The sequence below is a fragment of the Manis javanica genome, chromosome 2, assembly GCF_040802235.1.
Source record: "Manis javanica isolate MJ-LG chromosome 2, MJ_LKY, whole genome shotgun sequence".
Taxonomy (NCBI): domain Eukaryota; kingdom Metazoa; phylum Chordata; class Mammalia; order Pholidota; family Manidae; genus Manis; species Manis javanica.
The window spans coordinates 224,363,403-224,384,626 of NC_133157.1; the positions used below are offsets into that span (position 1 = coordinate 224,363,403).

The 21,224-nt window shown below is 46.6% G+C and overlaps 1 protein-coding gene across 18 annotated transcripts in view; it reads left to right on the forward strand.

The window, feature by feature from the left end:
• Positions 1–21,224, forward strand: part of PTK2 (protein tyrosine kinase 2) — a 299,782-nt gene that overhangs the window by 246,471 nt on the left and 32,087 nt on the right. For 16 of the 18 annotated variants that reach the window (XM_073230260.1, XM_073230262.1, XM_073230268.1 and 13 more), the window contains 2 exons: positions 2,555–2,759; positions 16,049–16,160. In XM_073230260.1, the coding sequence (XP_073086361.1) occupies positions 2,555–2,759; positions 16,049–16,160 (317 nt within the window). Of the gene's footprint in view, positions 1–2,554; positions 2,760–14,981; positions 15,495–16,048; positions 16,161–21,224 lie in introns of those variants that run through there. The other 2 variants (XM_073230278.1, XM_073230279.1) reach the window with 2 other exon arrangements.

A 21,224-nucleotide genomic window follows, 5' to 3' on the forward strand; every position in this document is an offset into this window, starting at 1 on the left:
CCGGCTCTTCCTCCCACACAGGCGTCCATCTCGCCACCCCCATCACTCTCTCCTCTCCCTCTGCCATCTCAGTCGTTACTTTTCTGCATGACCTTAAACAGTTAACCTTCCATCTGGCTCTCTGTGAGCCCCTCAAACCGAGTATCTAAAATTGTGCTTCATCTCTTTATTCTGGAATCTGACTTTCAAAAAGTTTGACCCTTTGTCTTCTGTGGCTCCTGCTTCCTTGATGCCTGCACCACCCCTCCGCACCTGCCCCACGCCAGTCGCTGCTGTCCTCCGCCTGCTGCGCTCCGTGTCCTTGCCGTGCTCCCACCTAGGGTGAGAGGGTGGCTTTCAGGCCACACTGTTCGCTTCACCTGCTGTATCCAAATTCTAAAATTACTCACCCTTTTTAATATGGATGACATTCCTCTCCCGCCCCACTCTTCCTGGTGTCACTCCTTCTACCTGGAACAGTGTACCCTGTACTCTCTCCTCCACGTGAATGTCTGACCTCCTGAAGTGTCCCCCCTCCACGAAGCCTGTGCACAGGTGCGTCAGCCCGGTGTCACTTCCCCTCTCTGATCCCTGCACGTTCTCTCTCCGCCATAACACTCACGTGTGGACCTTGTGAACGAATAGTCTTGTGTGGGTGTGTTCTCTGCTAGATTTTAAATTCCTTCAGAGGAGATGCCCCATTAAGTTTTTGTGCCTTTTTTCTGTAATATAAATACCTTGATGTGCAGCAAGTACATGTGCTCTTTCCTTCCTTCTGCTTACTTGCCGTTGATTTTTAATACTCATTTAGTGCCCTGACTGGTACTTAGTAAAGGAAGGAACTTATCAGTAAAATAGGAAGTAGCGCGACATGACCAGAAAAGGCTCTGAGTCCAAATGACACGGCTTCAAACCCCAGGACCCCACTTACTCACTGTGTGACCTCAGCGCCAAGCCATTGATCCCCTCAAGAAAGTTTTGTATTTCAAAGGTTCTAAGATGCCTGTTTTTTCACATTTTAACATTTCTGGGACTGCGGTGTGTCGTAAGCCCGGCATTTTACAGTCGGTGTCAGTTGACAGCGTGTTTTACGGGGTCACCTTGCTCTCATGTGGACTTTGTTTTGTTAATGTTGGTGTTACTTTCTTGTCTGAATGAGTTTAAAAGAGCTCTTTAGTAAGAATAAAGTAATTCTAAGAGGTAACAAAGGATCATATCATAATTTAGTTTGCAGCATTTTCCTTGTTTTGGTCATATAAAATAATGGCGTATCTTATAATCAGTGGCATCTTAGATTTGACACATTATTGGAAGAAATGTCAGGTGAGAAGATTAAGAATAATATATGTAAATTTCAAGGAAGGGTGCCAGAGACATAGTAGGTCTCAAGAGAGGATGCCTGGAGTCATTATTAATGTCATAATTTCTGGTGAGAAGAGCAGAACTATGGCATTATTTCTGTCATGCACACTTTACTTTGAAATCAGGGGACTTTGGCTAATTTCAGAATCTAATTCATGTTAATGTGATAATGCGCCTTGCCCCCTTTGAGGCACGTACTGTGATAGGTGCTGAAGAGACAGAATCAAGTCTGGTGCCCCTCCCCAAGGCTCTGCCTGCCCGGTAGCCCTGTACAGCGGGAATGGGGGTGGGAGACGCAGGAAGGGTGTTATAGAAAAACTCACAAACGTACTTGAAAAGAGAGCTTGTGAAGGGGAAAAGAAAATGGCATTACATATAGAGAATTCTAACACAAGCTAAGGCACATTTGTGGCATGTTGAGGGTGCGGCAGGACCTCCAGAGCAGACAGAGTGCCAGGTGGTGGTCAGAAGCGCCTAGGAGGGAACCATGCGCCATCTGTGCTGGCCCACCCTCTCGGTCCTCCTGTCATTCTCCTCTGCAGGTTTTGTGTGCTTGTTTATTTTAAAGTGTCATTCAGAAGAGACTGAGAAGCTTGTGATTTCCAGGGCAGAGCAGGAGAAAGCTTTGTGAGGTTCATCGTGGAGTTTGTGGGTGAGAAGCCCAAAACAGTGGATACAACAGAAAATAATGCCATTGGGCCCCCTCAGCAAGGATGAGCCAACTTCTTTAAGGGAAATCTGTAAAGGAATCTGAGTATTCGAAAAGTGTAAGACTTAAATTTTAGGATTTTCTTTGTAAGGCCCTAGGTCAGTTGCTGTACTCATAAGCAGTTTGAACTGAAGTGGGGGTGGGTGGGTGGGGTCTAAAATTCATTCAGCTCTTTTTGTACTGGTTCATTAAGTCATGAGTTACCACTGTAGCTAGTGGGCCATTTTCTAATGTAGGATTTTTAGAGAAATACATTTCTTAGAAAAATTATGATTTTTTTCTTGGTAATAATTCAGTGTTTCATTATTGACATCATATAAGTAGTTTTTAAAATTAGTTTTGCTGTTCTTATTTTATAACAGTTAATCGAATGCTGCTTTATTTAGCAGATTTGCCAAAATCGCACAGCTGGCAGCCTTGTGCCGGCTGTGTAGGGATTCCTGAGACATGGGGTCACCCTCTTCCTGCCGAGTTCACTGTGATGTTTTCATTCCCACTTCACAGGTGTATGTATGTGGGAGATACTGATGCATGGTGTGAAGCCTTTTCAAGGAGTGAAGAACAATGATGTGATCGGTCGAATTGAGAATGGGGAAAGATTACCAATGCCTCCAAATTGCCCTCCTACCCTCTACAGCCTTATGACGAAATGCTGGGCCTATGACCCCAGCAGGCGGCCCCGGTTCACTGAGCTCAAAGCTCAGCTCAGGTAGGAGTGGAGGGAGAGAGGGCCCGGGGCTGGGGCAGGCCTGCGCTGCTTCTCCCCCCTTGCAGAAATAGCGCTTCGAGGTCATTTATCAGTGCATCCAAGGCTAACCTACTCCTTGGGCAACATAAAGACGTGTAATTCATTTGTATTTATTTATATCTTACTAGAGTCTTAAGTAGACTATATTGTAAAATCTTAATAAACTTCAAATTGTCATCAAATCTCTCCCCTAACTTCTAACTGACTTGGCATGGCTTACAAGATGATGATGCATCAGTGACTTCATCCCTTCCTCCTCTCCAGCCCCTTCCCGGCCCTCCATCATCTCCCTGGTACTTCCACTCCAGCAACACCTTTCTGCTTATGATTCTCCCAGCATGGCTCACTGCCTTATCACCTGCCTTTTTCTTTCCCAGAAATGCTTTCCGCACTCTACCAACTGATAAGCTCCCATTCAGCCTTCAGAATCCAGCTCAGATTTCACCTCCTTCAGGAAACTCCCCTAATCAACTCTACCCCCAAAGAGAGAGCCACTTCCTTGACACCTTTTCAACACTTCTGTGATTATAGTTAGAATATCCACACTGCCGCTCAGCTGTCATTTTGTCCCAGGTACTGTCAGACCCAAACTTCCAGTGGCTCCCAGTTCTCTGGGTGGAACACACGGGGACTTGGTTTGCTGAGCCCCTCAGAATGTCGGCCCAGAGGCGGCCCTGCAGAGTTTCTCGTCTGCTTATGTGTCCCCAGCCAGACCCAGAGCCTGGTGGGCCCTGCTGTGTCTTACTTACTTCTGTGCAAAGCCTAGGATCAGGTACCTAGTGAGTGCTCAGTGAACAGTTGTTGTATTGAACTGGATTCAAATCTATTTTGAGACTCCGTACTTTAATGAACAAGATATTGTAATATACATATGCATGGGGAGATTCATTTTATAACCAACCAACTAGCCAATGCCATGGGGTAATGTATGCTGGATTACCTGTTCTCATATTTGGGGGATTTCCCTGCTTGCGAGATTATTTTTTAATTTCCTGTATTGTAGTCTTCATAAAATTATCAGATATCAGGATCTTAACAGACCCTTACTGCTCGTGTAGCCCAGGCTTGTACCCCAGGGCGGGAACCCCCCTCAGCCGCTCTAGCCTCACTTCACCCTCATGCAGCTCACCTGCTGGACAGGTTTCCCGACCAGGAAGAATCAGGGTGAGTGGGTATAGACGTAAGAGACACGTCCGGTTAACGACTGTCGGCTAAGTGCCCACGTCGCTCTAACTGGGGATTCCACAGTGAACAAAGCACAGACCTGCCCCCAGAGTGGGAAGTCCCGTGGAGGAGGAGGAGTCGGCAGGTAGCCACCCTCCAGCGAGAGCACCTCTAGCGCCGGCTCCTCCAGGGCCCTGCTGCTCCCCCAGGGCGGGGCTCCCCTCGCTGGAGCCACACGGCAGCTCTGCTCTGCCTTTCAAATGGGGGGCCCCCAAGCATTCATAGACAGCTGTCTTCAAGCTAAAAACCTCCAGGGTCTTAATTTTTACACGACCTAGTTATATGTGCTCTCACTGTTAGAGCAGGATTTTGAACAAGCTTAATTTCATGAATTTTTTCGTTCCTCTTTTTATCTTCCCTCAGAATTTGAGGTTCTGTTCTTGAAATTCCTCCCCTCTCTGATACCGCCACCTGCCCGCGCCCTGACGGCTCTCCCGCTCACCCGCTATTCCTCTGACGTTACTGCGAGTGTGGGCCACATTTCTGTTCCCAGCTGCCTCCTTCCCCCTCTCTGTTCCCCTTCTGGACTATTTGAACCTCTCACGTCTGTCTGTCTTGAGCTTCCATCCTGCGCTTCTCTCACACATCCCAAACCTGCGATTTGAATTGCCACTGGACATCATGTTTATCCTACAGTGAGTCTGTTATCTTCTCTCGGCCGGCTCTTGCCACTCACCATCCGTAGGCCTCAGTGGTACCATTATCTTCATCTTCATCTTGGGATCATCAGTAACTCTTTGCCCACCCCCGCAGCTGACCAGCTGGGGCACTCCCTCCCCTGCTCCTGCACCCCAACTCTTCCTGCCTCTTGGTCCTACTCGTTAGACAGGCTCCTGAAGCATCATTGTGGGAGAAGAACACCCTCGTTCCAAACAATTTCTGGTGGGTTCTTGTTAGGCCCGTGTTTGGTAGAGGCTTCCAGAGTGGCACCGAAGACTCCTTGCACTATGGCCTGACAGTATCTTCCCACCCGTCCCTCACACCAGGGCCAAACTAAGCCCACCTTCTGGCCAGAGTGCCTCCTTCCCCGCTTGTTGGCATCCTGCCATCTTTCTGAGCTTCACCACGAGCTGGCCGTCCATGGTTTTGCAGCCGGCTCTCCTCCACCCTTAGGTCCCAGAGCTCTCTGACCCTGCAGTGCCCACCCTACGCTTCCCAGATGGTTGCGTGCGTGCCCCTGAGTCCCCAGAGCTGTGAGCATCACAGCGGCTGAGCCTGGTGTTGGTCCCTGGGGCAAGATGACCAAGACACTTCTCCTGCCCTCGAGGAGCTCACAGTCTAGTATGTCTCCTCCCTACTAGACTGAGGCTCCTTGAGGACAGGGGTCGTCATACTCAGCTCTGTGCGGCTGCACCTCCAGGCCAGGAGCCGGACCCAGCACGGGATCAGACAGCTGTGGGAGTCACTCCTGAGCTCTTATTATCATGTGGAAGTTAGTTCAAGAAGTGTTTCATTAAGGTCAGTTAGCTCCAAAAATGACCCTAAATGCATTTTTATAACTAAATATAATTATTTATACACACACACACATATATATACATGTAAATATAATGTGCCCATACTATAATTTATGGGTATCTTCTTGTGCACATTTAACACAGGTCGTTGAGTATTAATTTATTCTGTATTGCTCTGTTTTAGTCAGAAATGGAGTTTAACTTTGCATTCTGAACATGTGTAATATGACTACAAAATAAGCCAATAAAATTTAACCTTATAATGTAATAGCTTGTATGTAACTGCAACACAATAACTAGTTTAATTATCTAGTTTTTACAAAATTTTTATTATATCCAAGATTTTAACAAAGTAGCACATTTTTAAATAGTCATTACCCCAGAGCAGTTAAGAATGTTTCCCAAATCCCATTCTCCTTGTCTACCTTAAAAAAAAAAAAACTGCAAATGGACTCAGTATACTGTGGGATTCTCCTCATCTTTGGGCTATGTATTTGTTTCTTACTGTATTATAAGTTGGGAAAAGTGGTTTTCAGGATGAATCTTGTTAGGCAGAGTCATATAGTACTTGGATCATACTTTTGTCGGTTGATTTCTTTGACTCAGAGTCTGTCCTCCTTATATCCTGTTTTCTTATTCATAGATGTGAATTCTTTCAGAACTAGAATGAGACTAACCTGTAGGTGGCGTTTCATCAAATGTGAATAGTCCTCACTGGGAATACTTCACAGCAGTCTGTAATCAGAAGGCGCATAATGTGTACCCTGGCATTTTTGGACTGTAGGACTGCCAAGCTGTAAGAGTGTGCTAAGTAGTTTTTGAGTGAAAAAATCATTTAATCCCTGGTTAATTCAGTTAATTCTTTGGTAGATACTTTGCCAAGGAATTTACAATAAACAGCTTTAGTATTTTTGCTCTTTTGGAGTTTATGTTCAGAAGTACTATTTCCTAGCAGTACTCTGCTTGACTAAGGTATTTGTGCCGCTATAAAAAAAGATTCAGTTTTATTTAAGCTTATGGAAATTTTTAAGTTTCTTAAATCCTTTTTAGACAAATAAGGGCACTAAACAAACAAACAAAAATGATCAGTTTAAAGTTTTGTGCCATAAATTTTGTGTTTTTTAACTACTGGTGCACAAAGATGTGACTGTATGAACATGCCAAGAAGCACAAACTCCCTGGCTTTTCATAAATTGGACCCACCCATGTAACCAGCATCCAGAAAGAGAAAACAGCACTGCCGTCACCCCAAAAGCCCCAGATGCCCCTTCCCAGTTGGCTCTGTGCCCTCCCAGGGTAACTACCAACGGTAGATGGCCTCTGCCTATTTCTGAGCTTTATGTAAGTGGTATCGTTCAGTATGTACCTTTTCATCTATGGCTTACTTTGCTCAACATTTGGTTTCAGATCATTCAGATTGTCCAGGTAGTCATGCTGCATTCTCACCGCTGCACAGCACTCGTTTGTGATATGCCATAGTTCATGCTGGTGGAACTCTGGGTACTGCACAGTTTGGAGCTATCAGGACTGTTGCTGTGTGAGCATGATAAGCAAGTGCCTTTTGATGAGCCCATGAACAAGAATTCCATTTGGGTGCATATCCAAGTGCCGGCGGGCACGCCCAGCACAGTGTCAGCTGACGCACCAGCTTTCCAGAGCGGATGTGTGAATATGGTGCTGCCAGCAGGGAGTGAAAACTCCAGTTGCTCCAACCATAGTTTTTTTAAACCTTTGGAAATTACTTTTTATTTCTAAGCTCACCATTTTCACATATGAAAATCAGACAAAAGAATATAAGTGGTATGTAAACAACTCACCTGAACTTTTCTTTGCGAAAGCACTCTTGCCTAGTACGTATCACGTTGAAATGCGATCCCTGGTTTGGAGTTGATCTTCCATCACCGCGCTTGTTAGGAAGACCTTAGAGCCAGTAGCTTGTCTGTTGATAGCAAGTCTCCAAGTTCTGCGGTTAACCTTGCTAGTTACAATTAAAAGCCACCGCTGCTGAGCACTTCCTACTGCCAGGCCTTGTGCCATGAGCTTTCACGCATTTCCCCGTAATCCTCGCAGTCCTTGGAAGGATAGATAGTGTTGTCATCACGAGTTTACAGATGACGAGGTTGGCAGCTGACCCGAGGTCACAGAGCTGGGATTCGGGGTGAGTGCACTTGAGCCCAGGGCTGGGCTGTGGGCCATCACAGTCTACACCTTGATGTGGTTAGAAGTTGCTCAGAGTTCCTATCTCATGATATGACTGGTGAGCAAGTTGTTAATATTGTGTAGTTAAAAAGGAAACAAGATAAAAAAGAAAAGAAAAAAAAGAAACCATACATTCCATTACAAGGAATTCCTGCAGCTGAATTTCTTAACATTTGTTTGAGCATCAACCCAAGAAAGTCCCCAAGAAGAAGAATGGCAGCATTGCTGACTCGTGCACAGACATCCCCACCCACAGACCTTGAAGGGTGACACGTTCCAGTGGGATAGCTTCGAAACATCTGTCTTATTCATTGTGTTTCATTGTCATACTTGAGTGTGTTGCCTTTTGTGTCTGTGGCCCTCTGGAATCCCAGATGAAGTGGGGAACACCTTGGGACATTTTCAGTGAGTCTGAGTCTCTCTAGGCACGACTTGAGGCAGTAGATAGGCCGTGCATGGAGGTTGTGTAGGCTGGAGCCTGTAGTCACCTGACGTGGGCTCGTGCTGTGCGTGTGAGCCGTGGCCTCATCTTCAGCTTGGGTCTTGTTGGGGAGCAGTGAATGAGGATGTAGTTTGTGTGTTATTTTAATTTGATAGTATCATGTTTGCTCAACTGGATCATACAAAGCTGGCCTTTAGGAGACCTGTAGGTCAGGACTCTAACCTAGCTTGGAGGGGCTGTAACCACAAATTTTTTTCTCACTACATCTTAGTATCATCTCCAAGTGAAGTTATAAAGCATCTCAGGGCACAAACTGTAGTTAGTTGATCTGCGAGGCTACCATTCAAGCTAGCCGGCAATATCTTTAGAGTAAATTGGCGGGGGTGGGGGGAGCCTACATAAGCACAGGCACAGAACACACGTGACTTTGGAGACATGTAGCCTGGTGTTTAGAGTTATTCTGTGTTACAAAGATCAGAGTTCAGAAGGAAGTTTTAAAAGACTGTGTGGCCTTGGGTAAGTGGCTTAGCCTCCCTGTAAGAGTGGGATCACAAATACTACCTACATTCCAGTGTTCAGGATTAAATGAGATCATCTCAAACACTTCCAGTCGTCGTGGCTCGTGGTAGGCACGCACCGTAATGGCTGCTTTAGGAGGAGGGGTGACGACACAGCTTTTCCTGCAGACCCAGAAGGACCTGGGGATCTTAGGGTAGAGGAAAGGTATCAGTCACATTGAAAAAAAAAAAACCAATTATTTGAATTTAAATGTGTTACCTATTATTATCCAGATACCAAAATACAGAGCGCATCTTTTTGACATTTTATGAATGTTCTATGGAAACATGGAGCATGTTTTAAAATTTTTTTTATCTGTGAACGGCATCTTTGCAAGTTTTTAAAATCTTTTTTGGTTCTTCATTTATCTGAAAATGTGAACTCTGAAGTTAAAAGCTTTAGGTTTGATCAGTGACCCGAGTCCCTTGTGCTTCCTCACTGTGTGTTTTGTACAGTTGTGTTGTATTTGCTTCCAGAATTCCTTTCCGATGTGGTGTCTGCATCCCTCCCTGTCTTCGTCCCAGTGTTTTCCTTCCCGCTGCTGTCCTGTTGGACGTACACATGATCTAGGGGGGTGATCTCTTTCTCAGCTATCTCTGTGTATGTCTTAAAATGTCACTGCATCTGAACTTCAAGGGTTTGTTTTGTTTCTTTGGGGTCCTTAGCCTTTCCAGTAATAAAAAGTAAATAGTAAATCTAAATTTAATAGGAACTTAATGTAAGGTTTAAACTGTTTCCACTGAAAATTACGTCCACTGTTGCTTTTCTAAGAGTAATTCTTACCCTTCATTGGTTCCCACCCACACACAGATGTTCAGAGCTTTACCATGTGCATCTCTTTTATCATTACACCCCCAGAATTTGGTTTTGTGTGGTGTGGATAAACTAGCATTTCATAAAAGCTAGCCTTGTACACTTGCCTGGGTGGCTTTGTGGCCATTCTCACGCGGAGTGCCTCGTTTCACCTCACTGGAGTTCTTGAGGGTGAGTAACTAGTGCCTGTCACTTAAGGAGCCTGAGGTCAGTGTGGCCCTCTGGCTTGTCCAGGGCTGTGCAGCCGGCAGAGGGCCGACCCCCCGATCCTGGCCCCTCTCCAACTCGTCTGTTTACTGCGGCGTGGCCCCTCCCTCCGCTGTGTACCCGTGCTCTGTTCACTGCCCTTCACTTGTCTTAGTTGTAAGGAGAGACCTCTGATTAGATGAAGCCCACATTTCAGTCGTGACCCATCTCCTTACTGTTTATAGTCTGAACCCCACCCTCATAACCCACCGTGAACCCTCAGACTTACCCCAGTAGCTGCCCCGGAAGCTCCCTTCCGTTCTGTCTCTGCCGTCATTTGGTTTTCTCTCTAGTTGCTCTCGAGCCCCCTTCCCTGAATGTGCTCCCCAGGGGTGTCATCCCTAGAGCCCCGAGGAAGAGTAGAGCAGACATCGTCCTCTCTGGGCAGGGAAGGGCTGCTGGCCCCGGGGCTCCTCCTCCACTTCCATCCACAGAGGGAAATGTAGCTGGATGGAGGGATGCCAGAAACAAATGGAGCGACACTGGCTGCACACCTGCTGCAGATCAGCACGCGCACCTGTGGCCAAGGCAGGGGGAGCAGAGGCCGCTGGGTGCAGTTCATTTGTTCGTTCTTGGCTAAGAGGGTCTCGGGCTTTGAAGCCCCAGCTGATCGACACCTTTTTCTCAACCCCCAAATTTTCATTTTAGCAATACTTTTACGTTATATTTTTAGTGCCTGTTCTAGGTATTACAGTGTACAGTCTTTGAGTTTTCATGGTCTACTTAGAGTTAATGATTGTACTTTACTTAAAATGTAGAAACCTTGCAACCATGAAGGTCTGTCTACCAGCACCTCGGTCCTTTATGTTCTGGATGTCATACATACTGCATCACGTATGTTAGTGAACCTCGCAAAATAAGGTCATATTTTATATTTAAATAGTATTTTAAGGAAAGTGAGGGTAAAAAATATTTTATGTTTAACCCAAACAGGGCTCTTCCTTCTTTCCTGAAGGTCTTTCTTTCCCTTGGCTCCCATCTGTGTGGAGAACTTAGCATGTCTTGTGGCCTAGGTCTGTGGGTGGTGAATTCATCAACTTTTTTTCATCTGAACATGAACTGAATTTAAGCTCACTGGATATAGAATTCTGAGTTGACATCACTTTAAAGCTGTTCTACCACTGTCCTCTGACCTCTTGTTTCTAATGAGAAGTTTCTGGCCTTTCAAATTATTTTTCATCTGATGTAACATGTCATTTTTCTCCTGGCTGCTTCCACAATTTTCTCTTTATTTTTGGATTTCAGCACTTTAAATAGGATGTACTTGGGTGCAGCCTTCTTTGTATTCATTCAGCTTGAGGCTCACAGAACCTCTTGAATCTGTAAGTGTGTGTCTTTGGCCGTTACTTCCTCAGATACTCTTCTGCTCCATTTTCTGTCTTAGGAAACCCCACTTCCAGGCATGCTACGCCTTTTGAGAGTGTCCTTCCCATCACAGAGGCTCTGTTCTCTTTCTCTTTTTTCCTCAACCGTTTTTCTCTTAAATCCTTTAGATTGGATAATTTTTTATGATTTATCTTCAAGTACCCTGACTCTTCTGGCATCTATGTCTTACTGATCGTCCTGTCCTATGGGGATTTTATTTCAGATATTATAATTTTCATTATAGAATTTTCATTTGGCTCTTTTTTATAGTTTCTATTTCTCTGTTGACATTTCCTATCTTTTCGCTAATTATGAAAAAATTATCTTTCATGTCCTTGAATATAATAGCTTTTTAAAGTTTTTGTTTGCTAATTTTGCCTTCTGAGTCATATTTGGAGCTGGCCTCCTTTAGATTATTTTTTCCTCTTGAGAACGGGTCGCATTTTCACGGTTACTTGTGTATTGAGTAATTTTAGAATATGTCCTGAACACTGTGACTGTTATGTTGCAGAAGCTCTGAGTTAGACTGTATTCCTCTGAAGGGTAGTCAGCCGGCGGTCAGCCGGTCTGTTGGTTGTAGCCGGCATTTAACTTCCCTGGTCCCAAATTGCACACTCCGTCCATGCTGAGGGTCGTAGCTCCAGGCTTAACTCACTTCCAGCAGCCCGAGCTGGGTGCGTGAAGGCTGCCCTTCTGTGCACATGGTTTTGGTCAGCTGGAGATTTAGGCAGAGTTTATAGGATTTGAGATACACCCTCCTTAGCACTCCCCTTGGGCCTCCCCCACCCCCCACTTTCCTCAGTGGTCTGGTTCTTCAAACCAGTAAGACTGGAGCCTGCTCTCTAGCAAATGGCCATTAAAGAGTGGGGACCCCCCTGTGCTGTTCCCTCCCTCCAGGTCAGCCCCCCCAGAACATGGCTGCTGTAGGTCAACCCCTGTGCTACCGTGGTGTTTCTTACGTCCATCGTCCATAGTTTCTTTCTGCAGGAGGGCTGGTCAAATAGTAGCTACTCTGACTTGGCCAGAAAGAGAAGGAGATCACCAGTTTTAAAGTACGGTTTTAGTGGAAGTCACTTTTTGTATAATTTGGAGATGAGTAATGCCACAACTAAGCAAATCGTATTATTTCCTGCAGTTTGAGATACATAATAAGTCAAAAGACAAACGTGGTTGTGTTGTGTTGAAGAAACTAGATGTCCAGTCTGTGGCGCCTGGTCGCAAGAGGGGAAGAACAGAGGCGCCCCTTTAACCCTGGTTGTGGCATCCAGACACCAGGTCAGACAGTCACACATGGACCGTCCCCAGCACCATATCAAGTCACTAGACTTGTTTTCTGCAACGATACCCGGGTTTTTTGTTGTTACTAAAAGATCAATTCCATTCTTCTGTGGTGAGGCAGTTTTGGGTAATTACGAGGGATCATGTTTCAAAAACTGGTATTCCCATGAACTTGCCAAAACAAGCCTGTTCCCTCTGGGCTCCTCTTCCTTCCAGTTTCTTGCTGCTCTTTCTCCGGGTATTTTCCAGATTAGCTTAAGAAGCTATGAACCCAGACTGATTTCATGTCCAAAGCAAATTTTATGATGTTATCGTAGAAGTATTATGTTCAGGTGGTCAAACTCCAATTGTTGAAGAAAAAGTTACTCAGAGTACTTCTCAAAAGAAGAAGTGTTTTGTAGAGAATAGTAGTATAGTCACTCTCAGGAAAAATAGGGCAGAAATGAAGTAGATTAAAAAGAAACCCTCACTTCTGTCCTAGTAGTATTTAAGGCAGGCAAACGTACAGAGCTAAGATATTCTTTAAAGTTTTACTGGCTTTTTCAGATGCTTTCTCTCCATCCTGACAGTGGGCCGGACACACCGTAGTGTTCCCATTTCACGATGTGGAAGCAAGGTGGCGAAGGCAGGGCTGCCACGGCCCAGAGCTCAGCGGAGGGGCTCACAGCCGTCGCCCTTACTTCTGGGGCAGCTTGAACGGCTCAATTATCAGCCTTCCAAGACTGGTTGCCCTTTTCCACTTGAAAACTTGTCTGTGTTGGAGATTCATTTTTGTACCTTAGCTCAGTACTGAAATCGAGGAATCAGACCACTTTCTTGCTTTCCATGAAATACCTCAGACATGAAATCACATTCTGTCACTCCAAAACAGAAATGTCCTAAGGCCTCCCCTTCCCAGTGCATAGAGGCCAGGGGACCGAGTTCACGGGGTGCTGCGGACCACGAGACCACGAGATAACAGCGCAGAGCAACCCTCCGAGCTCACTTCTTTTAATGGCTTTTTCTGTTAAAAGTGAGAAGGTAGAAAACTAACATAAAATAAAGAACTCCTTCCCCCTCCTCACAGTTCTCTCCTGTATGGGACTCATGTACAAAGACATGATAATCACATACTCCAGTGTTTGTTAAGTGAAAAGTCTTAGCTTTTATTGTTCGTCTATTTGCAAGTTGCAGACTTAGGAACCACCCTCCCAGGAAAAACATGAGGGCTCCTTGCCAGCTCACGTCAGGCAGTCAGAGCTTTCCGATGGAATGTATTGCTACTAAAAATATTTGTAGTTTGGGAAAATATGTTTAAATTTGACCTCCTTGACACACTGCACATTCTAGCTCTTTGCTCTGGGTTCTTCAGCAGCTATTAAAAGAAAAGTTCAGAAATGGTTCTGTGTGTAATCTTTATCCTTCTGCAGAACCGTCTTCCTGCTGTAAAAACAGGTACTTCAGGAGTTCGTTATGTTCTTGACAAGTCATGGTTTCTCAGAAGCATCTTGACATGCTGTTTTTGGTATGAGAATGCAGTCCTGAGATAGGAAGGCCCTGGTTATCACCGCATTCCTTGAGGCACAAGAGTGGCATCCTCAGTTGGAGACACTGCTGTGCCTACCCTATGCAAACGCTGTACAGCTGGCAAGAGAAACCGCATCCAGGCTGACAGCCCTGGGAAGCTTCCGGTCTGAATCCCCAAGAGCAGGCAGATAGCACACATGGGAAGTTTGTAATGAAGGGTTCAGACCGTAAATTCAGTAGGTCAGAGAATAGGGGAAAGTGAGTGGGTGGAAGAGTCAGGACAGACAGACAGCCTGGCAGGGTCTCCTTGTGGCAAAGGGTCTCACAGGACCCGTGGGGAGGTTTTTGTGGGGAATGGTGACTCTAAAATCAGGATGGTCCATTTCGTGAACAACCCGTGTGAAGTAAATTGCCTTAAGGGGACCCGTTTAAAACAGAGTTCTTATTGCCTTAAAGAATATGTCACTCTTGGCCTTCTCATAGCTTCTTGTATTTTTAATTATGTGAAGAACTTGGAAAAAAGGACAGACTCTTGTGATTTTTCTTGATTTTTACGGGCTTTTCAGTTTTAGAAATTCTGATTCAGGGTCTGCTATTTCTTTTGAGGGTCAGGTAATTGAGAACAGGGCACTGAACAACTCACCAGAGTTGGTTCCACTCTGAGGCCCCTGGTCTCAGCTGACTGCTCCCGGTGGCCTTCTCAGAGGAAGGGGCTTGCAGCCCTCCCCGTGGAAAGCTCAGGCCCCCCTGTGATCCAGGACCTGTACTGACTGCAGTGGTGCGAGGATGGGCCGCCAGGGAGCAGCCTGCGGGAGCGAACCGCAAGCAAGCAGACGTTCCGGGTGCACTTTGACGAGGGCCTAGTGGTCTGACCTGGGCCCCGTTCCCAGCGGGGCTGACAAGCGTGCACCTGGTCAGTCTGGAGCGCGACCCCGAATCCTGAAGTATCATTAAAGTTGCGAGCCGTTTCCTCACCCACGGTCACCAGCTGCAGGAAGAAAACCAAAATCACACTTAGAGGCGGGTGGAATCTTCTGACTAAAACTTTTCTCTGAAGTGTTAATATGACCATTGAGGAAAACATTCCCTTTCCTTTAGGAAAAAAAAAAGCCCTTCCGTCTATAGTAATGGTTTGCTGACTCAGGGCACTTACGAGATGACTCCTGTCTGTCTGTCTCTTGATTGGAAGGTGATCGCGTGAGTTAGGTTGTAGGAGAACCAGCACGCGCCAGCCTCCAGTCAGGCAGGAATGTCTTCCCACATTAGAAGAGGTCTGGAGCGGCTGACCTCACCCCTTCATGAGTAATTCTGGGTGGGTATTTGCTGCACTCTCTTAGGAGGCTGGAAACTGAATGAGCTGCATTATTAGAACTCCGGAGCTGGAGGCATGTAGGAAAGAGCCGCATGCCTCCGTGAGGACGAGGGTTCCCACTGGGCCCCAGGGACTCTGTGTGGAACAGGAAGTCATAGCAAGGGGGCCGCTGGCTGCCTTCTGGGCCGCTGGTGTGGCGGCAGACGGCCCGGACTAAAGCCGCATAGCAGGCCCTGAGGAGCGGCGGCCACGGGAGTATTGGGGACGGCAGATAGACTCTGAGTGGACAGGCAGTGGTAAGTAGTGGGGTACTAACTCGGGTGTTGCCAGGGTAAAGCGACCAGGATTTTCAGAAGCACTGGTAAATACTGCTGCATATTTCCTGTGTTCCTGGTAAGATTAAAGTTACTGGTTAAGCTGAAAGTTAGTAGGAAGATCACAGTGAGCAGTCTATTGGTCCAGTTGGTAGTTTGTCACATGTGCTGATGTGGTCACAGCATGGGGGCCTGTGTTCATGTGAACACGTCTGTGCTTGGAACTCAGGGTGATTCTGTTCTGCTCAGAATTAACTTAGCACACAAGCATTCCATCTTGGCTCGCCTCTGGTTTTCCACAGCTTCTCCTTGTCTTAACCAGCTGTCTTCTTTTTACCAATGGCTGGGCTGAGGATGGTCTGACCTTTAGGACCAAGCTTAGAGTCTTTTGTGAGAGGTTTAGAAACCTGGTCCTTACTCCCTGCTTTATTGGGACCATCTGTCAGCGCCCGGCGCCCCGTGGATAACTATGGGTGGGGTCTGATGTGTGCACACTCTGTTGTCAGCCCCCCTTGAACAATGTATTGTTTCTCTAGCACAATCCTGGAGGAAGAGAAGGCTCAGCAAGAAGAGCGGATGAGGATGGAGTCCAGAAGACAGGCCACAGTGTCCTGGGACTCCGGAGGGTCAGACGAAGCACCACCCAAGGTAGCAAAGGCCCCAGCCTGGCCCTGGCGCCCCTCCTCCCGACTTTTGGGGTCTGTGGCATAGGCAGCTGCTGTCTGGGGGAGGGGGACGGACCCAATACCAGGTTATTCTGAGCGTGATCATCACAACAGCAACTCTCATCTCTTCTTTGCCGCGCTGCCTACTACCCACGTACGTGTGCACATGTTTTCCCAGTGTGCTTTTCAGCTATAGGCTGTTCTAAGCCATGAGCAATTGGATCAGATGTGATCTTGAAACGCTCTTCCTCTCCCCTCCTCCACATCATCAGACCTGGGGAGGTTTTCCTTGTTGGTTCTCAGGGCCTTTGCTAATGACAAGTCAAGATTCAAACATCGGATGGATTAAAACTAGACCATGAATGCCTTACTTTTTGCTTTATTTTAAAATGACTCTGACTCTACCTGCCCCTGTTCCTTTGGGTTTGGTCTGGTTTGGTTCTGAACCTTGTGCACACTTCCTGCATTTTTCTTGTCTGGCTGCTGGCCGCGCTGTCGGTGTGGGAACTGGGGACACACGGCATTTGCTTGTTCCAATCCGCTGCCTCCTCTGCCCCGCCTGCCATTCCCTTCCCATCCTCCACCGCTGGGAGGCGGCCAGAGCGTCCCTGCTACGCTGCTGGGCTGTGCCTGGGGGGTTGGGGCCCCCTGGGCCTCTAGGTCCTGAGATCAGGAATTCTTTATACCTTTTGCCTTTGACAGGAAGATTGTTTCACAGACTTGCTTACTTGCCTGAATAATCTACTTCAGATCATCTGAAATGCAAATAGATAGCAGGGTTTTTTGCAATTCCTAGTTAATCTGCTATTTAGCATTTGATTAGCTGAAAGTATATTAAGAAACTTTGACAGTTCTTCTCTTTTCAAAAAATGTTCAGAAATCTGTTAGCAGAAAGTACTGTTTAAACATCATACCACTTGTTTTGTCGATGCCTGAAGGCCTCTGTTTTCCTGGCCAGTGTTTTAATCTGTGTAACGTGAGCATCATCATGCATTTAAAGTGAATCCGGGTGCGTGACATGGTTCCCCAGACTTTCAGAGGTGAAGTGTTCCCTGGCCCAGCCTCCTCAGCAGGTAGAAAGCTGAGGCGCGGAGTGGGCGGCCCCACCTGCTGCCGCTGGCTGTTCGCTTGAACAAGTCAGTGAAGCAACCAGAAGATTTCTCTGTCTCTCTTAGTTTTAACAACATGACAACAAATCCTTAGGACCCACATAAAAACTGGGAAGCCCTCATCCTAGCATTCAACACCATCCACTTCACACAGACGAGTTCGCCTGTTCTTGACTCCGTGACAATTGCAGACTCATCCAGGACCGGGAGGGGAGGCCCCGGTAATTCCTCAGGCCTAGAAGCCAAGGGGCTCTGTTGCCGCAGGCTCTGATGACCGGGGAGCGATGTGCCTCTTGCCCGTCTCTGGTGTTGTGAAGGCCACACGAGGTAGTACGTTGGCCACGCCTGATTTAGTCACAAAATGCAAGGCACCATACTTCTTAGCTGATGAACACCAAATAGTGGTGCACCCCTAAAACTTAGAGAGTTAAAGAAAGAACTTTTTCCATGTAAACATTCTTCTATATCTAAGTCTGTAGTATTTTTAATAATTTCCACTGGACTGGGTTGTGAAAGCTATAGTATTAGGTTCGTGGACAGAAATGGTTAGGCTTTTTATGTTGTGGAATACAAAGGTGAGTTCTAAATTTTTAACTATCCTTACATCTCTTTTTCTGAGATGTTTTCAAAGTGCCGTCTTTGAAAGATTGTCTTTCAAAGACAGTCTCAGTAATAGTCTTTGGAGAGAGCCAGCATGGCAGGCCTTTGCCCTGTAGGTGCCCATTAGATCAGTGGGGCGCCTCAAAGTACAATCCTTCCTTGGGTGTCTGGGGCCCCCAAGACCATTTCAGATTGCCGCGGATCAAAACCCATTCTGTAGAATGTGAAGGCGTCAGATGCCTCGTGCACTATGTTGCTATTTGCACTGATGTTGCCAGCATAACCGCGACAAAGCTGCTGTTACCTGGGCACAAGTCAGGCAGCGGCCAACTGCCTCGTGTCACTGCGTTCTTCCCCAGCGCTCACACAGTGAGGAAAGGTGCAGTTGCTTAAGGTGGATGAAAGTTGTCGTCAGTGAAGCAACGGAGAGTGTCCTAGCTGAGGAAACAGCACCTGTTAGCACTTCTGACTTACAGCAGGTGCGTGCGTCCAGAGAAGGCACCCGCTGGATGGCACAGGCATGCTGGGCCGGTGGCCATTTTCACGGCAGACCAGTGTGACATGAAGGACAGCCAGCAGGCACGCTGCAGTTGTTACCTTCTCAAGGAAGAAGCAAGACTCTCTCAGCAAGGAAAACAACTGATAGTATCTGTGCCAGTCATAACATTGGAGTTTTCAAGCAAAATTAAAATTCTGAAAAAGTTAAATCCATCACTGTGACCTTGACAGCTTCAAAATTCTTAGACCTTTCTGATGAACTCAAGGTGATATTACAAATGCAATTTTTTTTTCATATTATATATTGAAATGTGTCTACATTGGGCAGCTCTGCATAACCCAGTGGCCCGTATTTCCCAGATGATCAGTGCAGGATCTTACCAAACCTCACAGGGGTGAAGGTTCAGCCACAGTGTAAGGTAGAGTAATGGTTTTGATGTGGCGGTACCACTGTGGGCTCAGGTTCCACATTGCAAGTTACCCTGAAGAAACTACCACTTGTTGAGTTTTGGTGTAGTATCAAAAAACGACATCCATGGTAGTGCCAAGAGACTATTAAAACACTGCTCCCTTTCCCGCTTGCACAGCTGTGTGAATCTGGGGTGTCCTTATAGACTGCACAAGGTGGCACATCACCCCAGCCTGAGTCCCGAAGCAGGTCGGGGACCCAGTGCTTCCATTCAGCCTGACTCCACAGGGAGAGAGACAAACATGAAAGGTGCCACTTCTCCCACTGGCTTTTTGTTTTGTTTTGAAAAAATTGTTATTTTTTTAACCTGTTCTGGTTTGTCATTTTGAAGTGTCTGTTTTAATTTCTAATAATGTTAATATTGATAGATACATTCTAAATAAAAGCTCTTGGAGTCCTCAGTAACTTTTGAGAATGTGAAGGGGCCCTGAAAATAAAATGTCTGCAAGTGCTGCCTAGAACAGTGTTCCTGAGCCCCGATAAGACCCTGCACTCTGTTTACATAAGCAGTACCTTAACATGTCCCACGTACTGATCCTGAAATAAAATACATAGGTAATAAAATAATTCACTAATTTCAGAATACTGATACTGCCAGGAGACTGCTAACTATGCAGGAGAAATAAAAGTGATTTTCAATAACACACACACACCTGTGTAGAACAGCAGGTATGAGGACACCAGGACGCACAGGGAGCCGGCCAGGTTCCTGAGCCTGTGCGGGGACGCACACGACCCACAGCCACAGCCACAGGCGTCTGATTGGGCTTGGTGGCATGGGGGAAGAGCTTGGTAACAAAGTAAAATTGGCCGTCAATATATACAGTATTGGCTGTCCTGGGAAGTTCAGTGTCTGATGAACTGTGCATAATATCATTTGTGTTCGTGTAAAATGGAGTTGGTTCTGGGTTCAGAATTCAGAAGTTGGCCATCGTTTTACGTGTGTAAGATAGAGAGACATCTGAAGGTGGAGTAGGTCCTGCTTGGGCCCGGCACCTCCTGCCTGAGAGCCTCTGGTTCAGGGTTTATCAGCTTTCCCTTTGTCTCCACCTCACTGGGAGAATTTCTCTAGAAATTCCCTCAGCAAGCTGGTCTGCTTTGTTAAAAATCTCAGTTTCCAGTGTCGAGGAGGCCATGTAGTGACCCTGCTGAATCACAGTACTTACTAGCAGGCAACACTCTTGGGTACTGATGTGAAGCCATCCTCAGCATGTCATATGTTAGCTTATTCAGCCTCCGTGACAGCCCTGTCCCTACATCCTCGCTGCAGACATGGAGGCATAGAGAGAGGACTTGCCCTGACAGTAAACACCGCTGTCTGGCACAGAGCTGGCCCTCGTGAGTGCCATGTGGAGCTCGTGTGTGCAGAGCCCAGAAGCACAGCTGTTCTCTGCGGCTGCTGGTGGCAAGTCTGCCTTCCGGTGTTCCTTGTACAGCACTTTGCCGACCATACAGCTTTCATCTTCTCATCTGTTTCTTTTATTCTGAAATAGAACCTTATGGGTGTTATCATTTGCCACCCATATAAGTATTTGAGTCCCGGGGGGATGCTATTTAGAGGTTTTGCCACTCTTATCATGTTGTACTTTCCTTTTTATTTAGTGAGTCAGAAGTATACTTGTCACAGAGCATCACAGCACAGCAAGTTTGGAGTCAGGCGGCTCTACCGTTGCCTTCTCTGCAGCCTATTCATATTGCCTGACTTATCTGAGCCTCGGTTTTATCCTCTAGAAGATGGGGTGGTCATATTACCTGGTTGCATAGATCTCAGATGATCAAATTCTATGTAAAGCAACTAGCTCGGTGCACACAGAGGACACACCGAATGCACGCTGCCTGGGTTACTTCTGTGCCACTTCCGTAGTTCAAGCCACAAGTCCCTCAGCTAGCTGTACACCTGGCAGCTCTGCTTGCTGTCCTGATTCTTGGCTCTGCGTCCTTCTGCACTTGGACTCCAGGAAGCCTTTCCCGTACGACCATTACAGTGCATACACATGAACACATACCTTTAAAATGACTGCTGCCACTCAACTGTCAGACTAGAGATAACCTCTTTTTAACTATTTGTTCCAATGAAACCTTTAAAAATACAAACCTGAAAGGTAGTCCCTTGGGCTTCATGGAACACACTTTGGAAATTGCCACCCTAGTACACAGAGTAAAGCTTATGATGACCCTCTGTGCCTCTTCCCTGTTTCAGGGGGCCTTGGGGACCTATCCTCACATGTAGGTTTGGAGTAGACAACATCCGGGACACTGAAACGTGACAGGTGATGGGATAAGGAAGCACTTCCCAGCCTCAGTTGGCAGGCCCACAGCAGGGCAAGCCCCGGTTAACTGCAGCCCACCTCAGAATTTGAAAACGTGCCAC